Consider the following 23,588-nt stretch of genomic DNA (forward strand, 5'->3'; position numbering starts at 1 on the left):
GAATGTGCTGGTCGAAAGATCATATATGATTACCTTTGTATGAGTACCCTCACATTGCTCAATCCCAGGCAATGAGAAGGCGGACTCTCTCGCAAAGGTGGGCGCGAAGTTTTTAAGCCTTGTTGAAAGTATTCCGGATTTAATCACTACACAAGAAGCGCCGCGTAAAAAAATCAAGTACCGTAAAACGGGGTAACATTGATAGTTTTTTAAAGTATATTCTAAATATTTTTTACAGCAATGAATGTTTTTTTCAAATTTTATATTTTTAAAACAAGTACTGAGCATTTGCACTATGTTTTTAGTTTTGTGACCGAACTTTGGTATTTTGGTTAAGGGTTACTTTGATAATGCTCGATGAATGTAGAAAAAATGGGTGAAACTCAAACAATTTAATTCTTTAAATATGAAACTTTGAATGAGTATATAATCAGAAAACAGCATAAGCAATAAGATAACAACATTTAGTTTGTGATGGCTATATAGAAAATACATTTCATAAGTGATGTTTTGAGTGCTTTTTTAAACAAACGAAAAACACGAAAATTATTTTTAAATATTTTTGTAAAATATGGAACACATCCTATATAAAAACTATATACGATAACAACGGAAATACCACAGACAAGCAGACATAACACTCGCAAGTTGTTAATTGAACAAACATTTAACAGTCAATTTAAAAGTATCTTAGTTGGTAGTACCGTCACCTGTGGCGCGCATAGTCAATACCCTTACGTTTGACGTTTACATACTAACGCCATCTGTTCAGCGTACTACCCACCACAGTGTACTCAACAGATGGCGGTAATGCTTTAGCAACGATGTTTAACAGTGAGAAATATTCAATGTGTTATGTCTGTTTGTCTGTGGAAATACCCTAAGCTACAGTATGGATCCAATGTTTCAAATTTGGAAAAAGCGCAGCGAGTAAATTTATCCTTTATATTATACTATCAAAGCTACCCGCATTATCAAAGATACCCCGTTTTACGGTACCATTAAACCGAAATTTGCAAAAAAAAAAAGTATCTATAACGCGTCTCTAGCAAAATTTGCGCGAATAAAGAAACCCACAAAATTTCTAAAACTACAGAAAACACGTAAAAGAGGCTGTTCATAAACTACGTAGACAGTTTAGGAGGGGTTGAGAATTATCCACAACCCATACACATTTTAAAAATTTTGTATGGACATTTGTCTACGCAGGGGGAGGGAGGGGGGTCAAGAATCCCAAAAAAAAAACTGTCTACGTAGTTTATGAACAGACCCAAACCGCAACACATCCCGAAATTCACAAAAAAAAAGTGAATCAAAAAAACACAATAACTGAATCTAAACAACTTAACAGAGAAAATATTTAAAAAAAAAACTAAAGGATAGATGATAATTTGAAGTATCTAACAATTTAACAAAAAAAAAAGAAAAATAAAAATAAACTTTATAAATTTCAAAACCCACAAAATAAAAATCACATAAGAAAACAAAAACTTAAATTTAAAATTCCACGTTCAAAAGTAGCCGCTACAGAATGTTGAAAATGAACAAAAAATGCCTAAAATTACTTGCAAATTATAAATAACAACGAAATAAGGGTTATTGAAAAGCATTTGAATGAAAATTCCTGTTTACTTTGCCGCCAACATTGAACAATTTTGACTACGATCGTATACAGTGTATCGCAAAATTGAGCATACACCCTACCCTAGTGGATAATTTTTTGAAACATGGTGAATACCTAGATATATTTTTCAAATGTTGGCTGGTGGGGGAACAGACGTTTATTAATTTATCACTATAATATTGGACTTTATTGGAAGAGCTTGTATGAAGTTAGATTTATTTTACGTATGTGTTGGTAGAGGGAAAAATGTAAACTTTGGCGTGGACGAAGGTGACGACGTCATAACGCTCGAAAGCAAATTTGCGAAATAAGGAGGAAAACTAATCCTAGCTATTTTTACATGATGATTTAGCGTGCTTGTATTCTTTTGTAAAGTCGCCGGGAAATATCAGCTGACGATTTGTTTTTTTTTTAGATAACTCCTTACTTGAAAACATGCAAATACTCACAAACCGGCAGCTTTTTTTATGGTATACAGTGTGATAATTCAATAATCAATAAATTATCTTAACATTTAGTGGCAGACCATTCATAAATTTTGGTAGCATACATAAATTCTAAAATCTATAATAAATTTCCTATGCAAGCGCCGATCGAAACAAACGTTATGACGTCACTACAAGGGTGATTGAGTGAACGAAAGAAACGAATCGTGCGAAGCGAAATGAAAGCCGAGTGAAAAACGAAGTGCACCAATACATTTAGGCCTACAATTCCACACCTTGTATAGACCAGGTTGGCTACGTACTACCCGAGCAAAGTCGGTTAACAAAATGAAAGCAAAACGATATTAAAGTTTGAAGTTCCTATCATAATGAAAACTCATTTTGATTTCAATTTTCGAGACATAATCCTGATATCATATTGTGCTTTCATTGTGCAATCCAGAGTTTTTTTTTAAATGAAAGCAGTTTAACTTCAAGTTTTGCTGTTAACATTTTGTTGAAAATTTACTTTAAGTTCATGTGTCGTTGAGCTAACGATTATTTTTTATTTGTTTTGTTTAACACATTTTAGGTCTGTAGTGACTTGTCGGGGTTTGCATAAGCAATTTGCAAATTTACCTGGATATGAAGAACACTTAACTTACATAATGATTAGCTGTATGATCCAAGGACGTACATGCGTTTCCGAGACATCGGAGGCATATCTGATCCACCGCAAAGATATTCATCAAGTTCTAGATATATAAAACTACCGATGCACGATAGCAGGATGTAACCATTTATTTTCGAAGCTATATCCGTTCAAAGAACACATTAATCATCACCTACGATATCCCAACACACTTTCATCAACAAGCACAGCTGATAATCACTTATAAACAAGTTCAGAAGAAATACTTCCTGATGTGCCATATGCTGGTTGCTCATCAAATTGTCCTCCATCAAAAATAAGAAGGACTGACGACAGTGATTGTAGTAAACACGCGTGTAGGTTGACTGCTGAGACAAAACTGATTTTATTGAGCGAACAAGATGATACATTAAAGGTTGACCAGTTTCGACTACCCGGTACTGAACACCCCTACAACAAGCTAAATGATCCTCAGGCTTACAGTCTTCTACTGCATCGGAGTTCCAGGAACCTCAATGCTCTGCTTCGATGAACTTCTACAGAGTGATTTCTGTAAACGAGATAATATATGTGAGTCAAAAACTGGTCCTTTAAACTTTTTTTTCAAAGGTTTTCCCAACAAGCCGAGATCAAATATTTGTTTCCGTTTCCTGTTACGACGAGTTTCTGGTTTAACAAGCCAATTTCCTTCACCAAACCCTAATACTTCCTCTTCTTCTTCCTCTGCCCTGACAATCTCGGAAACTGAATTATTACATCGATTACTACAATCACTCAATACGGTTGGAATGACACGTTGTCGCACGCCGGTGCACGGTTTTGTTGACCGCCTTGTCGTGTTTCCGAAATCTCCTCTCCTTTGTTCTCTACTCTTCTCGAAATCTGCTCAGTGTCCTCCGATGTCGATGCCTTGACCTTGACAATTTGATTTGTGTGGCGCTTGATTGTTCTACCCGAAGTGATCAGCTTTACCAGATAATTCCTCTCGCCTGTTTTTTGCAGAACTGTTGCCTTGCTCCATGAAGCCTTGTTAGGATCTGAATAATCCCGCACTAATACTGGCTCTCCTACGCCGAAAGATGCTTCCCGATTCCCCCTGTGTTGTTCAACCTGTTTCGTTTGATGCTTTACCAGGCTTCTCTTAATGTCACAGTTCTCCACTGCAAGCGTAGGGATGATGGGATGTGCTATGTCGAGCCTTGTCTTAATATCCCTGTTGATCATAGCAACCGCTGGTGATACTTCCGAAGAGCAATGTTTTGATTTACGGTAGCCCATCAAAAAGTTCGAGATTATTTCCGGTAACTGTAGTCCTGTCTTGCTTCGAAACGTCTTCTTCAATGACATTTTGAAGGTTTTAACGAAATTTTCAGCTGCTCCGTTTGTTGCTGGGTGACCAGGTGCTGTGAGCGTTTGTTTAATCCCATTGGCCTTCAGGAATTTTCGAAACTTATCGGCAGTGAATTGTGTGCCATTGTCGCTGACTAACTCATCCATTAAACCGAATCTCGCCATACATTCCATAAGCTTTTCAATAGTGTAATCAGCCGTTATGCACTTCGTGTAAAACACTTCCGGCCACTTTGTCAACGCATCAATTATTATCAAGAACCAAAAGCCATTGATGGGGCCAGCGAAGTCGACATGTACTCTAGACCACGGCCTGTCTGGAACGTTCAATGGAATCAGCTTAGCCAACGCAGGTGACGGTTGCTCCAGCGCACATGATTCGCATTGCCCGGTGTGTGATTCCACATCTTTGTCGATATTGGGCCACCAGATGCAACCCCTAGCAACACTCTTCATTTTGTTTATTCCAAGATGTGACGAATGAAGTACTTTTAACGCCGTCTTCCACTGACAATTCTTCCTTGACGTTTTTGAAGTCCATAAGCTCAGACTACATGCCTTTATTTCCATCCAGTAGGCATTCTCGAAGCTTTCGTAGCACTATGTCTTCGTCCGTAGCCACCTTAAGCGCAGCTCTGTCCACCAAATTCGGTTCTTGTGAACTCATGAAATTCAGGTATGAACCATCTTCCTTCCATAATTCCCATGATTCAACAGCAGCTCTTGATGGATAATCAGCTATGTTGTCTCCCGATTTCACGTACTCTAACTTGTAATCAAATCCGGAAATGAAGTTGGACCAGCGTTGCACCCGCCCTGCTGCCATCACCGGAATACCCTTCTGTGGTCCCAAGATAGATACCAACGGATTATGATCCGTTTTAATTGTGAATCGATTTCCCATCAAATAGAAGTAATATTTGTTCAAGCCGTACATAATAGCCAGTCCTTCTTTGTGTGACACACTATAAGCTTTTTCAGCTCCACTCAAAATTCTTGAGGCAAAAGCTATTGGTCTATCGAGACCATCGATTCTGTGTGCCAAAACTGCAGAAATTCCGTCCTTTGACGCGTCACAAATTAACACTATTTCCTTATCTGGATCAAAATGAGTGAGGGTTATGTCCTTGCAAATTTCTGCCTTAACTTTCTCAAATGCTTCTTGGCACTGATTGGTCCACTCAAACTTACAATTCTTCTTCAGCAACTGATACAGCGGTGACATCAATGTTGCTAAACCTTTCACAAACCTGCTGTAGTAATTCACCATTCCAGCGAAGGGGCGTATTTCCGACACACTACTAGGGGGTTTGGCTTCTTCTATAGCACGAATTCTGTCCTTGGTTTTTTCTATTCCACTACCAGAGATTTCGAAGCCCAGATAGCTCACCCTGCTTTTCATAAAGCTGCACTTTTCTTTACACAAAGTCAGTCCAGAATTATCTAGTATTGTCAACACCTGCTCGAGTCTACACAAATGTTCTTCACGCGAACTACCGGATACCAACACATCATCGAGAAAATTGACCACTCCTGGGACACTAGCGAGTAGCTTTTCTAGTTCCCTTTGAACTATTCCCGACGCAGGCTTTACCCCGAACGGTAGTCTGTTCATTAAAAATACGCCTTTGTGCGTCGACAGGGCACAAAGCTTTTTCGAGTCGTCGGATAGTTCGAACTGGTTGTATGCTCTGCTTAAATCCAATTTTGAAAAATATTTCGCCCCCGCCAATTTTCCCATTACCTCTTCTACCCGTGGTAAGGGATGGCGCACATCTTTTAATACTTTGTTCAACGTCACTTTATAGTCACCGCACAACCGGATTCGATTTCCATCATCCTTGAGAACGGGTACCACTGGGGTAGCCCACACTGATGAGTCACACCTGCTTATTACACCACTCGTTTCCATCGTTTCGATTTCTTGATCAACCATTGGCTACAAACTTAATGGCACTGGCCTTGGTTTACAAAAGACTGGCTTTGCGTCAACTTGTACCTCTACATCAATCTTTGCCCCTGTATATTTACCCAACTTCCCGGAAAACATATGCTTGAACCGATTCAACACGTGTTCTAACTGTTCACTACGATCTTCACTGATACGCTTAAGAGGTAACAATTGTAATTTGAACTCGCGCATGAAGTTTCTTCCTAACAACGTAGGTCCTCCATCTCCGATAACTGCGAAATTCACTTTTTTCTGTTCACCATTGTATGTCACTACCGGTTCAATGCAGCCTAGCACTTTCAAACGCTGTCCGTTGTAGGTTAACAGTTTTAGATTAGCATTCCTCAGCTGGTAGCACCGCAGAAACTTCCGATGGAACTTTTCCGATACCGCGGACGTTGCTGCTCCGGAATCCAGTTCCATAACCAGATTTTTCTTTTCGATCGTAACACCTACTTTTATCGGCTTGTCGGGAATGTTTTCTATCTTTTTAATTCTAAACACAACAGGCTTACTCATGAAATTCTGCTGGGATTCGATGCATTCGTCGGAAACATCGTGATCTGGAAACGCCTCCTGGTCCTCCACATAATGCTTCGTTCTGGTCCTACAAACGGCCGCAAGATGACCTCTTTTGCTGCAACTGTTGCAAACACTGTTGCGGAAACGGCAGTTTGCCCTGACGTGGCCTCGTCTGCCACAGACATAACACTCAACTTCTTCGCTCGATGGTTTCACCTGCGATCTCCGGCGCGACTCCTCGTGTTTCGTTCGGTCCATCCGCTGTCGGACTATGTTGACATGCTCCGCCTCTACACTCTTTCGGTCTTCTTCTTGCTCGTACTTCAGCGCTTCTGGCTTTCTCGAATGTGACGTTTTCATCTTCTTCGCAAACTCGATCCAACGCTCTTCCTGATAGGCCGGTTAGAATGTGTTGGTTAGGTTGTGTTCAAGATGGTTTCCAAATTTGCAATTGGCAGACAACCGCTTGATCCTGGCGATCCACATGTTTACGTTCTCCGGTCCTTGTTCTCCTCGTTTTGCCGCAAAAAACATCCTCCTTTCCCGGTGAACCACCGTTGTAGGTGTAAAATGTGAGGCCAGCAGCTGACACAATTCCGCATAGGTCTTCTCCGCCGGAACCGCTGGCGTGCACAAATCCCGTATCAACTTATATGTTTTAACACTGAGGCAGTTTATCAATATTGACACTTTCTTGCCGGCTTCCAATCCTGCCGACTTGAACCATTCCTCCAATTGTTCCTTAAATAATTGCCATTCCTCCTCCTCCTCTTCAAATTTACGAAAATTCGCCGCACTGGCCGCCATTTTGCTCAATTGCACATCCTCGTAGCCACTGTAGTAAACACGCGTGTAGGTTGACTGCTGAGACAAAACTGATTTTATTGAGCGAACAAGATGATACATTAAAGGTTGACCAGTTTCGACTACCCGGTACTGAACAGTGATGATCAGATGGTCCAACCCATCGAAAGTCCAACGGACAAACTCTATCAGTTGGCAATTAAGTTAACCCTGTTAATGCATAAAAATAACAATTTCTCAAGAAGACATCTACCAGATACAAAATTAAATTTCAACCTTCAAATTTCAGACCTAGAGATAAAATTTACTTAAAAAATGTAAATAAGAGCAAAAACGTTTTCCATTTTATAAACTCAGATCAGTTTTTTAAGTGCTTGAAAACCTTTTAAGGTGAGGGTTTGAACAATCAATCAAAAATGATAACAATTTAAAATCGAAAAGTCACATAAAAACTATAAGTATTGAAACATATGTAGAGTTAGAGCAACCTAACAACTACTTAATTATCATTCCTATCAAATTTAAAATTAAATCGTTTTTTGAATGCGATGAAATATCAAATCAAACACTACACAATACAAGTCAGTTAGAGAAATCGGCTAATATTTCCAATTCATAAATGGAACAACGTGGAAAACTATCAACAAAAATATAACCAAGAATACGTGCTGCGAGTTTATTTAAACGCTATGAAATATGAATATAAAGTTCGTGTAGTAATAGACACAGCATTTGTGGTATATACCTACAACAGATTTCCAACGATACCAAAAGAATGTAAATCAAGATTATGCAACATTTTTGTTGCAGATATGATTAAAAAATCGAACATAAAAGAAGTTAGAATTAATAATTTTCTAAAAACGCTAGTTGACAAATTTAAGCAAATCGAAGAAGAGGGAATAAGCAAAGATATCATATCAAGAAGACTGGTAACTTTGCCAGTATCCAAGCGACAGATACAGCACCGCTGCCCTTGGGTGAAGGTGGAAGCAGCGCATGGAAATACGAGCAAATACACAAACCTTTCTTCTGAGGTTGTAATCTTTGCTATCAAATTCGGTCGAAGCATTTACCTTTGAGCGGCAGATGACGCGAGTGTGCCTGTCTCAGAGCGGTTGTATTAGACAATGGAAGCGTGGTCGACAGGACTTTTCTTTGGATTTAGAGTAGGACAACTAGTAGAACAGCCATAAGAGGAAACTCGAACTACACACTTAGTTTTTTTCTACCGAGCTCGGCTGTGCAAATCTCGGAAAAAAAAAGTTTCACTGAGATCTCAGCAAACATTTCATTTGTTTGCTGAGATTCAGTTAAGCATTATCCGAGACTCTGCAATTAGATGTCACTTTTGCTGAGATCTCCCCCCCCCCCCCTTCTAACTGTCTACGTAGTTTATGAACAACCCCTAAATGGTTTGCATTCACTTGTCATTAAATCGTCGTTATACACTCAAAAAAACATAAAAATAAAGCTACCCAAATTTAAAGTATTTTTTTTTAATTTTCATTACAGAAATCGACTGGCTATTAAGTAGCTTTTATTATATTTTATTTCAAAGATGCAGAATAATAATTATTAATAATTTAATTTATTAAAAACAAATTAACAAAAGCCCGTATCGGGAAAGCGACAAAGTGGACCGGTGCGAGCGCGCGCGGTCCACTTTGTCGCTTTCCCGAGTTGTTTCGGCCTTTCGTAACACTCCCCATTGTATCGTGCATTATCCTTCAGTAATTGCTGCATCAGGACCAATCAAGGATGTGATGTGCTTCAGATGAGACCAAATAAAGAACATTTAAGCAATATACTCATAAAATGCCCTTGCGAAAAAAGTATTGTATAAAAGCATCTCTTCAATACAACTTATTCAATAGAATGTTTTTCGAGCTACCTGTTATTGGAGATTTCCGAATGTAATATATATTCAGATATGAATATGTTGCTCTCAAGCAAAGGCACTCATTATAGAGCTGGATACTGTATGACATTGTTTGAAAATGTAATAATGAATTGAGTTCATAATGCATAATACTATAATGAATTATATAATATTATAGACTCAGGTCTTTTTTTACACGGGGGATACGTACAGTGTAAAAAAAACCTACGAGATTTTGATTTTTCACATGCTTGAATGTTTTAAAAAAATCGGATTTTGATGCCATTTGTAATTATAGCATGCTATGGTCCATATAGACATATTTAAAAAAAATCTGTATTTACACCAAAAATTGTGATTTTTTTCGATTACCTATAGCTTGAAACGGATAATGTGATTGGAATCAAGTCGATAGGTTGTATTGTTGTTGAGAAATTGTTAAAAACGTACCGTGTAAAATCACGAAAAACCGTGTAAAAATAACCGCGTAAAAAGACTTCAGTGTAATTGCACTTTTTAGCAAATGAAGTAAAAAAATAACTTACCCATTGTAACCCATTCTGAAAATAAAATCATACAATATTCCCCGGTAACAGTTCACAAAATTGTCGACCGTTTCTATTTTCGCGTTAAAAATGATTTCAATGTAGATCAATCGAAACTAGATTATGTTAGTTAGTTATAAAACAATCATTGTCATTTTTATAACCATTTATTAAAAGAATATATGACTTATTGCTACTGATCTATTGTTAGGGTTTTGTGATGTGCATTACTTTTGTGCACGAAGTGACTTGAAAAAGAAAAGCGAAGAAAAGTGATATTTGGTTGTTGTGTGGTTGCAGTCGCTGGAGGAGGAATTGTTTAGGGATGACTAGGTAGAGAAAAATATGCGTGGAAGCATCGGGAATGCGCTTCCGGGTGTAGTGATTTGGTGAGTACGTTCCAGTTGAAGATTGTTGAAAAGTGTATTTGTGGTGATGCAAATTATGGTTTAGATGACGCATGGCTTCAAACATTTTGTGTATCCAAATAAAACATATTACATACTAAATACGCACAGGGCATCGTCTGCTGCCCATTGCCGAGGGTATATCGTGGGAGTCCCAGTTACACGGTTCAAGCTTTAGTTGGCGGCGGTGGCTCTTCTTGACCTTCTACCCCCTGAGTAGTTAGTGTGAATAAGGGCGTCTATGTGCTGTACCTGTTGTGGACATCTAGTGCCTTCTGTTCCCTTAACTTGTTGAGGATACCCTGTCTTGCCTCAAAAGTTACCCTTTGTGAAGTACTAGTCTTCACAACATAAAGGGCACCATTACGGAGCATGAGATTTGATCAAATTATTCGCAGTTCTACTTGTCAAACGCCCCCGCCGGCTGGGTGAGGGATAGAGGATGACACACACACACACACACACACACACACACACACACACACACACACACACACACACACACACACACACACACACACACACACACACACACACACACACACACACACACACACACACACACACACACACACACACACACACACACACACACACACACACACACACACACACACACACACACACACACATGAGAGAAATCATGGCAGCTATACAAGTTATGGGCAGATACCCCATTCAAGAAGTGGTTGCGAGCTCATACGAAGGCTTCGTCATCGCCAAAATCAACGGAATCTTCATGTGTAGTTGTTACGCACCCCCCAGATGGACGATTGAGAAGTTCTACGAGATGCTTGATGGACTTACCGAAGAGCTGGTCGGACGACGACCGGTAGTCATCGGAGGAGACTTCAATGCTTGGGCAGTGGAGTGGGGAAGCAGGTGTTCCAATGCAAGAGGGCACAGTCTGCTGGAAGCTCTGGCAAAACTGGAAGTTATGCTGGCCAATAAAGGCACCAGCAGCACTTTTCGCAGAGATGGCCGAGAATCCATTATCGACGTTACTTTCTGCAGTCCGTCGCTGATGGCAAACATGGATTGGAGAGTGTGCGAAGGATATACCCATAGCGACCATCAGGCGATACGATATGGCATCGGTCAACGGAATACTGTGGCAGTACGGAGGACGAGAACTTGTGACCGAAAGTGGAAGACGAAAGCTTTCGACAAGGATTTGTTCGTTGAGGCACTTCGTGTGGACGGGAGTCCCGTAGATCTAAATGCGGACGAGCTGACAGAAACGTTAGTGAGAGCATGTGACACGACCATGCCGAGGAAACTGGAGCCAAATAACAGACGGCGTCCAGTCTACTGGTGGAACGAGGCACTTAGTACTCTCCGCGCTAGTTGTCTCAGAGCCAGAAGACGTGTTCAGAGAGCAAGAACGGAAGCAGACAGAGAGGAACGAAGAGAAGTGTTTCGAGCGGCCAGGGCCGCTTTTAAACGAGTGATTAAGCAGAGCAAGTCGAACTGTTTTAAGGAGCTGTGTCAAGACGCTGATGCCAACCCCTGGGGCGACGCATACCGAGTCGTGATGGCGAAGATCAGAGGTCCAACGATGCCCGCTGAAATGTGCCCAGAGAAGCTGAAAGTCATCGTGGAAGGACTTTTCCCGAAGCACGACCCAACAACCTGGCCACCTACACCGTACGGAGAAAGAGAGGGAGATAACGTCGAAATCACCAACGAGGAGCTCGTAGTAGTGGCGAAAGGATTGAAGGTGAAGAAAGCTCCCGGTCCGGATGGAATCCCCAACGTAGCGTTGAAAGCGGCGATCCAGTCATCCCCGGACATGTTCAGGATGGTGCTGCAGAAATGCCTGAACGAGGGTCACTTCCCTGACAGGTGGAAGATACAGAAGCTAGTGTTGCTGCCGAAACCAGGAAAACCGCCGGGGGATCCAGCATCATACAGGCCTATATGCCTGCTGGATACACTCGGAAAACTCTTGGAGAGGATCATCCTAAACAGGCTGACGAAATACACGGAGAGTGAGCACGGATTGTCGGAGAGGCAGTTCGGATTCCGGAAAGGGAGATCGACGGTGGATGCAATTCGGACAGTGGTCGAGAGAGCTGAAAAGGCGTCCAAACAGAAGCGGAGAGGAGATCGATATTGCGCCGTCATAACGATCGACGTCAAGAATGCGTTCAACAGCGCCAGCTGGGAGGCCATCGCCGAAGCACTGCATAGAATGAGGGTCCCTGACTACCTGTGCAGGATCCTGAGGAGTTATTTCCAGAACCGGGTTCTGGTCTACGAGACAGACATGGGACAGAGATCGATTAGGATCACAGCGGGAGTTCCACAAGGCTCCATCCTTGGTCCAACGCTCTGGAACGGGATGTACAACGGCGTGCTAACGCTGAAACTGCCCAAAGGAGTTGAGATCGTTGGCTTTGCGGACGACGTCGTCTTGACGGTAACAGGCGAGACGCTGGAAGAGGTGGAAGTGTTGTCAACCGAGGCAATCGACATGATTGGTAACTGGATGAAAGGAGCGAAGCTGCAAATAGCCCACCACAAAACGGAAGTGTTATTGGTCAGTAACTGTAAAGCGGTACAGCGGGCGGAAATCACCGTCGGGGAGCACACCATAGCCTCGAAGCGTGTGTTAAAATACCTGGGAGTGATGATCGATGACCGGCTAAACTTCAACAGCCACGTCGAATATGCCTGTGAGAAGGCTTCGAAGGCCATCAACGCGATAGCTAGAATCATGCCGAACAACGCTGGTCCCAGCAGTAGCAAGAGGCGTCTTCTGGCCAGCGTGTCATCATCGATACTGAGATATGGAGGTCCAGCCTGGGTTCCAGCGCTGGAAACGAAGCAGAACCAAAGGAAACTGAGCAGTACGTTCCGGCTCATGGCCATGCGAGTCGTGAGTGCGTACAGAACCATCTCGTCGGAAGCAGTATGCGTTATCGCCGGTATGATCCCTATCGGCATCACCCTGGCGGAGGACAGTGAGTGCTACAGGCAGAGAGAAGCCGGAAGAGTACGGAAAGTTGTGAGAGTGGAGTCATTGGCTAAGTGGCAACAGGAGTGGAACACGACGGAGAACGGTAGATGGACACATAGACTAATACCGATTCTTTCGACCTGGGTGAACAGAAAACACGGAGAAGTCAATTTCCACCTAACGCAGTTCCTGTCTGGCCACGGCTGCTTCAGGAAATACCTGCATCGGTTCGGACACGCAGCGTCACCCCTCTGTCCGGAGTGTGGCAACGTCGATGAAACGCCGGAGCATGTGGTCTTTGACTGTCCAAGGTTCGAGGCAGTGCGAACGGAGATGCCCGTCCTTAACGTGGAGAATGTCGTTGATGAAATGTGTCGAGAGGAGGACTCTTGGAATGCCGTCAGCAGGGCAGTCACACAGATTATGTCAGAGCTGCAGCGTAAATGGAGAGAAGAGCAGCGATCTAGCAACGCCAGCTAGCGCTGAGAGTACGACAAGTGCATGAGCACAGCCACCCCCCGAAGTAGTCGCTTCACAGTGGTCCCGGGGGGATCCAGGCAGAGGAGAGAGTAAGGAATGGGTTTTAGTGGAGCTGCACTAGGCAACTAGTGGATACCACACCGTGCCACCTTCACTACAGGCCAGGCTTCTTGAAGATTTCCTAAACCTTACTATAAAAAAAAAAAAAAAAAAAAAAAAAAAAAAAAAAAAAAAAAAAAAAAAAAAAAAAAAAAACATGAGAGAAATCACGTAATTTTACTATATTATGTTAAGTTAATGTATGTAATGTAAAAAAAATAGTAAGATTTGATAAACGCTTAATATTTGTATGCGCGTAATAATGCAGAATTGTGAGGAGAAAAAAAAATACACTTGGTTAACGCTAAATATTTGCCCTAAAAATGTATATGCAGCACAAGAGAATACAGAAGAGAAAGGTAAGAGACATAACTATTGCATTAAAATATGATAAATTTGTACTAAAGAGAACACTTGGTAGCAAGTCATTTGGCAGACGGTTGGCAGAGAAACCGTATCTATCTGTTGTCTACTGAAATCATCTATCTCGGAGAAGCACTTCTTTTCAACCGTTGTGTTTTCGTTGATTTCGTTGGCCGTACTGCTGTCTCACATGTCCAGACCACAAGTAATATTAAAACTTGCGTAATTTAAGAACCAAATTATTTGTATCATACTGGTTAAAAGCTTCTGCCAGGTGCCTTTCGGTCAAAAATAATATCTACCGAACAATTTAACTGCCAAATGACTGCAACCAAGTGTTCTCTCGGTGATGTAAAATCGACCGCAAATAGGACAACATGGTCCTTTACGAAAGTTACAAATTGTTAAAAACGGATAGTAGCATCCAGAAATGCTACTATAACGATAAAAGGCATGGCAATAAGATTTACGATTAAATATTTCGATTTGCTCTATTAACACCAAATGTGTATTACTCATATCTTAATCAATATTCATAAAATGCCTGTTCAGAAATGTTTAGTCAATCGTCATATGAATTTTATATTTTCTTACCCATTATAGAGGGAGATTTGCTGTGTGGCGGTAGATGGTGTAATGCGCCAGGTGTATCAGCTTTTCCAGCTGGGACAGCATTGTATGCACTTTTGTTGGATGCGATGGAATTACAAATGACCGCCTGTTTTGGCAAAACACTACTACTACTAGAGAGACTAGAACAACTGTTTCTATTATCAGTGTTGTACATTTTTATCATCTGTGGATCGTTGTTGCCGAAGCGAGATTTATTCTGCCGTTCAAAGTGTTTTTCATTAATAGCTTTTTTTACTAGTTTGCTTGGAGAGAGCTTTTCGGACATTCCTTCCTCTCCGATTGAGCTCATGTAGAGATTATAATTATCTTTAGCGACTTGCTGATTACTTCTTATTGATGAAAAGCAACGACTTAAAATTGTGCTTTTACTGCAGGTTTCCGATTCCTTCTTATTGTCGTGTTTTGTAGAGGACTCAATATGTTTCCTTTTCATCGTAAGAGTCTGATCATAGTTTCCGGATGTACTTTTTGATTCTTTTAACAGCTTTTCATTCGACCTAGGGTCAACGGTGCTTTGTAAGCCATATTTTTTCTCAGCCGTACGAACATAATCGTTAGGGGAAAAGTATTGTGACAAATTGTCACTCAACATCTTCACTGTATCCTTTTTCTGCTTTACAGATTGATTCGCCTTCTTAGCTATTACAGCTGATGCTTTGTTAATACTTTTTGTCGTTGCCTGTTCGGATTTTTGTCTGAAAATATCAATATTTTTCTTTGCTTCTGCAGCAAATCCCCACGAATCATTGTTGCTTATTTTACACCCAATAAATGCAATTGTAGACTTTGGGTTTGGTGCACTTAGGCGTGGAGCAGCTTTGGCAGAAAGTAATCCAATCTGACCATTTAAACCTGGCCAATAATTTTGTAGTTTATCACAGTTTTTAGTAGTTTCTAATTTCATTGGTTCCTCATTATCAGAGCTATCACTATTATCAGAATCATTATTGCTATCTGAGCTGGAACTACAACTGTCACTTGTTGTATAATTGTGTAATTCATTATCACTGCTAGTTGATTCAAATGATGACTCAGACAATTGAACGGCACGACATTGTCCTTCATAGACATTAGATTCTTTTTCTAGATTTATAGATTTTTTATCTTTCCTATATTTGAATCTTTTATCAACTTCTTCGTCACTTGCACTGCTGGTTTCATTATATTGGAAAGATTCTTTCGATTGATTTGTAATTTGTGCATTGGTTTGGATCTTTTCTTTTTCAGACCTTGATTTGGGTTTAGATCTTTTACTGTTTAAAGCAGAAAAACGAGATTTCGGCTGCTTTTCAGTTGACATATGATCGGAATTTGATAACAATTGATGTTTGTTTGACGACGACAGAAGAAAAGCAGCCTGTTCGCGAGAAAACACGCGCGTGGGTTGATTCAAAAACAAATTCTTTTCATTCATACCAGTTCTGGACATCGTCGTCATCATCATCGGGTTTGGTACAATAGTGGAAGAAAATTTATTGAAATGTTTACCGGGCAATTCCTCGTTCCGCTCCGGAGGCTCCGGTGACGATAGCTGGGGCTGCTGCTGCTTGATACGACGTGGATTAATGGTTTTAGACGATGAACTCGCTTTTGGCGTTTTCATTGAAGCACTAGAGCTCCCTTGCATGGGCGATGACATATTTTTTCGGATCGTTTGAGTCTCATGTAGCGATTGGTTATCCAAAACAGACCTGTGAGGAAATAGAATAAAAAATAGATAAGAATAATTCATGTTCTAATTGAATGTTGTTTATTTTTTATTTATTTATTTCAATATTATCGAATACAATTTGTGTGTTGATCTTTGTTTCTGAAATTTGGATGTACCTCGCAGCAGATGATCAGGCAGTTAAGAATTTTTTGTATACTTACGGACAAGTTACATAATAAACAAGGAAAAATTTACAAAAAAAAAACATAAAAATTTATTTAAGAAAAACAAAGATAGAAGAAGAAGAAGAAGAAGAAGAAGAAGCTAAACTTTAATATCACAATGTTATACTGCCAGTTCTTGGAGAAGGGGATTTGGAGAAAGGAAGGACAAACAGCTAATGTGGAATTTAGGATCAGCCTCAGGAACTATCGGTTGGGTGAAAATGCTCCAAGTTCAACATCATCGTGAGTAATCGGTTTTGCTTAATCTGTATTTGATTGCGGTGACTTTTAGCGCAAACATACCAAGCAGGAAATCCGGTTTTGTACAGCAGTACTTTAGTGACTTAAGTTTCGTATCAAGAATCACACCAAGGTATGCAACATGTCCACCGCTGGAAACTTGACTCTGTGGCATGTTTCTAGGGATTCGTCTATAAGTGAAGAAAATTGCCTGGGATTCGTAGGATTCGCTTTTACTTTCCACGTTTACTGGTACTCCTGCATCAAGAGTCCTATGGTGGATGGTACCCAATCCTTGAGCGTACATTTTCTATGGAAAAATGCCTCAATTAAATGCTGTGTGAGCGATAGCCAGCGGTGTGAGTCGCCTGTTCGTGAGTGACTGAATGGTTTTGTTTGTTCCTTCATTGCCTCGTCCTTTACCGTTTGGTACATACGGTCTGGATAGAGCAATGAATTGAATAGAGCAGTGATTTCACACTCAGCCTAAGCAGTCAATAACGCTTTGCTACAAAGAATGCATATTCGAGGGAAAACGGTACTACCCCTAAAATCTGTATATTTTTTACACCTTTTATTTGTGTTTGTACTAGCAATTACTCATAAAGGCGTAACATTTTATTCATTTTGTGGCTAATCCCGTTTTCCTTGAAAAATGTATACTTTATTAGTCATAAAGGAGTTTTTTTGCGGTTACCGTGTAGGGTGAACCAGGCATGTATTGTCAGCAGATTTCATAAGCATTTGCTCGATGAATGTATCACAGCATCAGCTGTAGCCGAATCGTCAGCCATTTGGTTATTGTCCGATTTAACAAAATATTCAAGCAAGCAGAATGCGATTGTTTAATGATAAAACTACACTGAAGACGCTTTTTACGCGGGGTGCCGTGCCGCGTATAAAAAATCCGCGTAAAATCTGAAATCCGCGTAAAAAGCGACTCCAGTGTATAAGAATCAACCGCTTAAATTCTGAAATCCGCGTAAATAGCGACTCCAGTGTATTTCTTTGAAGAAAGGGAATCTAGTTCTCATCCACTGACGACGTCGCCTGTTCCGAAGTTATATTAAACGCTGAGTTATTTCCAGAATGCGAGCAACATCATAGGGCTGTGGGGTGATCTCAGTAACGGAAATCTATTCTATTTTTGTAAGTATAGCCTTGAAGAAGGTAAGAGTGGTATCAACTTCATTCAGAGGATCCATTAGATCACATTCACCACGTTTTGAAACGACAGCAAGTTTGCGCAAGCGTAGCATTGGACAGTCTTAGTATATAATTCAGGAGATCTCGTTAGGCTGACTTCGAAAGTCACCTGTAGGGGCTACATGTTTCGTCATGCTGAGCAAGTTGTTGAACAGCACAAGAGCTAAGGTCGACGGATGTCCAAGACCAAATGGGTAGAATGTTGGAGTATCCGGATAGTGGATGTGGAATCCAGAACGAGCTGCTGCCTGGAACAGTATATTGCCAGCTTTGTTGTTTTTAGAGCAATTCCAGAAGCGATGCCTATAGCGATTCATAAGTATCTTAAGAAATCAAAATTGTCTAGGTTCATAAGTTATGCCTTATGGAATTCTTAAGTTTATTTGCCTCAGTGTTGTAGCATTGAACTCGCCGAGAGTGTTGACAGCAGTGTTGGCAAAATCATCAATCAAATTATATTTTTCCGCTCTCAATATCACGCGTGATATTGATTTAACAAGCTCCTTTGATATTGCGAGACTATTCACAACGTGCAAAAATCAAGCGGAGAGTTGACTAGACACAAAAATCATTCCGTTGCACATCGTTTTCTTAGAAAGAGAAAGTATAGTATGCTATCTCTATTTACAGTTGACCGATGACATACAAGAAGTGACTGCTGCCAGCCGTTATGGAACCTTTGGTTGCGTTCGGGTGTAAAGCAAAAATCATTAAACTCAATCTCACCACAATTTGGTGAGATTTCCAACTGGTGAGTTTAGTTAGCTTGATATTCCGAGCTGCGCAGCTGTATGCTTGTTGAATTTTGTCTACGAAAATCAAGCGTAATCTGGAGCATTGGTGAGATTTGATTTTTTGATATTTCCCAACACTGGTTGACAGCTTCAATTTCAATTTATTTGAGGAATTCCCTTCTGGGATTCCCAGCCTTTCCAACTAGAAAAACCTCTCTCTGGGGTTTTCAGAGACAAATCAGCCCACGGCTGAAAGGCGCTTTAATAAAGAAATCAATCAATCAATCAATCCAGCATTCATTAATAATAAAACAAATAATTTTAAAAACTTATAATTATAAAAACTAAATGAAAATATAACCAAAAATAGAGTCCGCGGCGCCGATGGTGTAGTGGTAAGCGTGATTACCTCTCACCCCAGCAGGCCTGGGTTCAATCCCAAGCGGCGCCGCCGGAATGTTTTGAGGCATAACTGATCACGCCTTCCTTCGGAAGTAAAGCCGTTGGTCCCCGGTTCATAAGTTGATGGGTCGATAGGTAGGGTCCAGGAGTGGGAGCTGCCTCCTTGGCGTCGGTAGCATTGGTGGTTAGCACGGAAAACAAAATCGACGGAAAACAAATCAAGGAAAAAAAAACTAGAGTCGGTCATGCCAAAGGTGAAGCCAAGTCTATCTATTGAACTGTAAAACCGGTTACCTATTGTACAAAGTAAATAAACAATACGATGCTATGTGAGCCCCACGAAAGGTATTGCAATTGCAATGCAATCGAATGATCATAAACACACAATGAGCTTTATACCCCGTACAGACTATCATGCTTGGCATACACAGTTGTACACACCAACTGCTCATTTGTTTTAAAGTAATTGATAGATTAGGATCATAGCTTACTATAGATATGCAAAAAGTAGTTAAATCTTAACATTTGAATCAAGACCATTGAATTTTTACTTTTAAAGTCCGAGATGTGCAGCGAGCATTTCTCACTTCATTTTTACAACACAAAAACAAATACAGTTTATTACTAGAATTGAAATCTACTTTGTTTTATGTACCTATAACAAGCTTAAACTCTATTATATCTACTGCTTCAAAAAGAACGATGTTTCGTCAACTCTGTGTAAAGTTATAAGCAAATGAGCTGTTCGTGACCAAAACTGTGTATGCCAAGCATGCAGACTATGGCTTATATCATGATCCGATTTTTAACATTGCATATAGTCTGCAATGAGTACTCATACATCTAGTTTTCACTGGAAATCCTATGTATGAGAGCTCATTACAAGACAACCGATATAACACGATATAAGCCATAGTCTGTACGGGGTATTAAATTGCCATAGGATCGTTTGGTAATGATCAGTAATGAAAATTTGTTATATTTGTTAATTGAGAAAATTCGACAAAATCACTGATATAATGATGTACTACAGTCGCTAATTTTCTTTTTCGCTCATTTGTCATTTGAAGTTGATGCAGAAGTCCTCTGTTGCCAAGTGAAAGAGCGGAGAATCTTTAGAAAAACCGTGATGCAAGTTTCATTGGCGTGACTCTTATACACATAATCTGACCGAAAAGACTATTGGAAAAAGAAGAAACTTATAATATAATTATTTTGCTGTTCAAAAATGATATTAACTTTAGTCTATATGAGACTTTACATGTGTTATGTTGATAAATAACTAACTCCTACACTACCCTGTGCGGTCCCATTAGCATTTTTTGCGAAAAAGAGTTACACTTAAGCAAAAAATCTTAAGAATTCCATAAGACATGACTTATGAACCTGGACAATTTTGTTGTCTCATCCTTAAGAGCCCATGAAGGAAAAACTCTTCAACAGCGTTTTTCTCAGCTTGCTGTTTTAACGAATGGTACAAATATCTATTGTGCGCCGGCTTTTATGAATGATTATCGCAGTACATTACGTGGTTCTTATACGCCTTCAGCCTATCCGATTTCCCAAGCGTTGATAGACAATATCAACAGGTTCAGTGCAACCCCAATGATGGTTTGCTTTATGAAACTAGCATCGGGGCTACATCGATCCTGTTGATGTTAACAAAAAAAAACAGGTGGATGACCCATATTACCCCACCTTACTGCAGGGTGGCCAGTGAATTTTCATTTTGAAATTCCCGGTTTTCAATATTTAATAAAAATAATGATTCCAATATCACGCTATTTTCGAGGTACCGTAAAACGGGGTGTTACACTAAAAGAAACGACAAATGTATTGTTTCAGTGTAGACGGTAATTGTTACGAGTTGTGGAGAGTTGCCTGAATTTTACCATGGGACCGACATGCGAAGAGCGGCAGTATAACCATCACAAATTTAATGTTGTACACTTTTTACGCGGTTTTTTTACACGGTTTTTTTACGCGGATTTCGGAATTTACACGGTTTTTTTACGCGGATTTCGGAATTTATGCGGATTTTGGTTTTTTATTAGAATTTACGTGGTTTATCGTTATACACTAGAGTCGCTTTTAACGCGGTTTTTTTTACACGGTCTTTTTTTACGCGGTTTTTTTTACGCGGATTTTGGAATTTACGCGGATTCCGGAATTTACGCGTTTTTTTTACGCGGGACGTATCACCCGCGTAAAAAGCGACTCCAGTGTAATTTTATTGCTTGTGAAGTTTTCTGATTATATCCCATTTAAAGTTTAATATTTAAAGAACTAAATTGTTTGAGTTTCACTTATTTTTTTCTACATTCATCGAGCATTATCAAAGTAACCCCAAATCACAAAACTAAAAAAATAGTGCATATGCCTTAATTTTTGTTCAACATATTACTAACGAATTAATTCTTGGATCCTCAGTACTTGTTTTAAAAATATAAAATTTGAAAAACATTCATTGCTGTAAAAAATATTTAGAATATACTTTAAAAAACTATCAATGTTACCCCGTTTTACGGTACTTAGAATCAATTTGAATTTTTTTTTAGTCCTCTTATTATTTATTATTTTAAAGCGCCAGAATTTACAAAGTTTAAGATTCATGGATTTTTTAAGGTCGCATAGATTTAGGGCTGAATGGGTAATTATACCGAATTTTAGAGAAAGAGAATAAATTAAGAAATTGTTTTAACAATCTTGAACTTGATACTGCGCAAGACATTTGTTTAAAGTATCATGATCTGTACGAAAATAAATCTTAAAAACAAATTAAATCTTTACAACAATTTTAATGTCTATGATTCTGAATTACGAAATATTTCTGAAGTTTTCATAAATTATCTGAAGGTCTCTGTACTTCCCTGAAATTCTTGGAACATCTTAAGGGTTCTCGATTTTTTTTCAGTACATCATGGAACTATCATGAGTTTTTCAAAATTTACGATTATAGATCTTTAAATTGCTCTAAAAGTCTGGATTAAAGTTACGGAAACTGCTCTTAAGATCTAAAATTCCCTAAAGATCTCTAAATCTAGCTTTTCTGAGGTGATTAGAACTTCTTAAAATATTTCACAATACTCCTCAAGTTTTCTATATTTCTCAAGTTAACTTGACAGCTGTTCTCAGAAATTCTAGGAACTTCATAAAACAACCGCTCCAGTATATTCTAAACATTTTCAGCGTGTGAACTTCCCTTATGTTCCCACAGTTTGTTTATGGAGCTTCACTAAAATTCTCAGCATTTCCTTTTATTCATCAGAACTTCTCCAAAGTTGCTACAATTGTGAAGTTAATGGGACTGCAATGAACACGGATAGAAATCTCCTTATACCTTTGGCAAATTTCTATTGCTGATTATTCATAAAATGTATAAGTCAACTAATAAGCAGACGCCTTGCAAAAAGTTAATGAAGATCATGTGTCAAATGAAATGTATAAGCGGTCACACATACCTTTAATGCATTCTTATATGACCTATGTGGTATGTCTTATGGAATGTATATGGCTTATGTTTTGGCAAAAATGTATAAATGAAACACATGAATAAAATAATTGATTTTCGTTTCGTGAAGATCTCTAATCTTTCATAAAAATAATTACGAACTTGAAATAAATCATTTTTTTTCCTTAATTGTGGCACTTTGAAAGTTTTCAATATCTTGAATTTCAAGACATTGAATATTTTTAGATCTTGGACTAACTTACTTGGAAAACTCCGGTAATTTTATTTATAAAAATGAGTAAACACCCTGTACATAGACAAAGACGATTAAACGTCACAAAGCAAATACTGATCAATCTTGAAATAAATTCACGCACAATAGTGACTGATTACAAGAAAAAGTGACTTTAAAAAGGAGACTTTTTAGTGACTGGCTTGAAAAAAGTGACCAAGTCACTAAAAAGTGACTCGCTACCAGCCCTGATATAAACAGAATTTAAAGGGTTTTCTGATAATGATAAATTTCAAGTTCGTAATTATTTTTATGAAAGATTTACAAGAATTTAAATTAAAAAAGTTTCAAGAAAATTCAGCACAGAATTCCAAGGTATTCTGAGGAGAATTCCAAAGAGTTTCTGAGGAGAATTCCAAAGAGTTTCTGAGGAGAGTTTTGCTAAATGTCAAATAAATTCAAAGGTTCAAGATAATTAAGAGCTGAATAAACCGTAAGCTGATGAAACATATGTTTGCTTGATTAAGCTATACTGCCGGTGGAAGCATGTGACATTTTGACTTTTTGAGGTTATGATGCTTAACGTTATAAATCAATACATATTTTTTTAAATATTATATTAAAACATGCTGTTTATTCTAGAAAAATTTAAAAAAAAAGTGAAGTTGTTTTGTCCCATTGCAAAAGTGGACGCATATCTGTCCATTCTTCAAAAGTTATACTGCCGATACTCGCATAATTGTCCCATG

General features: G+C 39.3%; 1 protein-coding gene and 1 pseudogene across 5 annotated transcripts in view; both read right to left on the bottom strand.

Moving 5' to 3' along the window:
- Positions 1 to 23,588, bottom strand: part of LOC135707875 (histone acetyltransferase KAT6B-like) — a 70,879-nt gene that overhangs the window by 36,059 nt on the left and 11,232 nt on the right. For 4 of the 5 annotated variants that reach the window (XM_065229781.1, XM_065229779.1, XM_065229778.1 and 1 more), the window contains exon 5: positions 14,661 to 16,390. In XM_065229781.1, the coding sequence (XP_065085853.1) occupies positions 14,661 to 16,390 (1,730 nt within the window). The remainder of the gene's footprint in view (positions 1 to 14,660; positions 16,391 to 23,588) is intronic. The other variant, XM_065229780.1, reaches the window with a different exon arrangement.
- On the bottom strand, positions 3,505 to 8,688 carry LOC135707881 (uncharacterized; annotated as a pseudogene).

This window comes from Ochlerotatus camptorhynchus, unplaced genomic scaffold (assembly GCF_037179485.1).
Source record: "Ochlerotatus camptorhynchus isolate MF236.1 unplaced genomic scaffold, CSIRO-AGI_Acam_v1.1 ptg000322l, whole genome shotgun sequence".
Classification (NCBI taxonomy): domain Eukaryota; kingdom Metazoa; phylum Arthropoda; class Insecta; order Diptera; family Culicidae; genus Ochlerotatus; species Ochlerotatus camptorhynchus.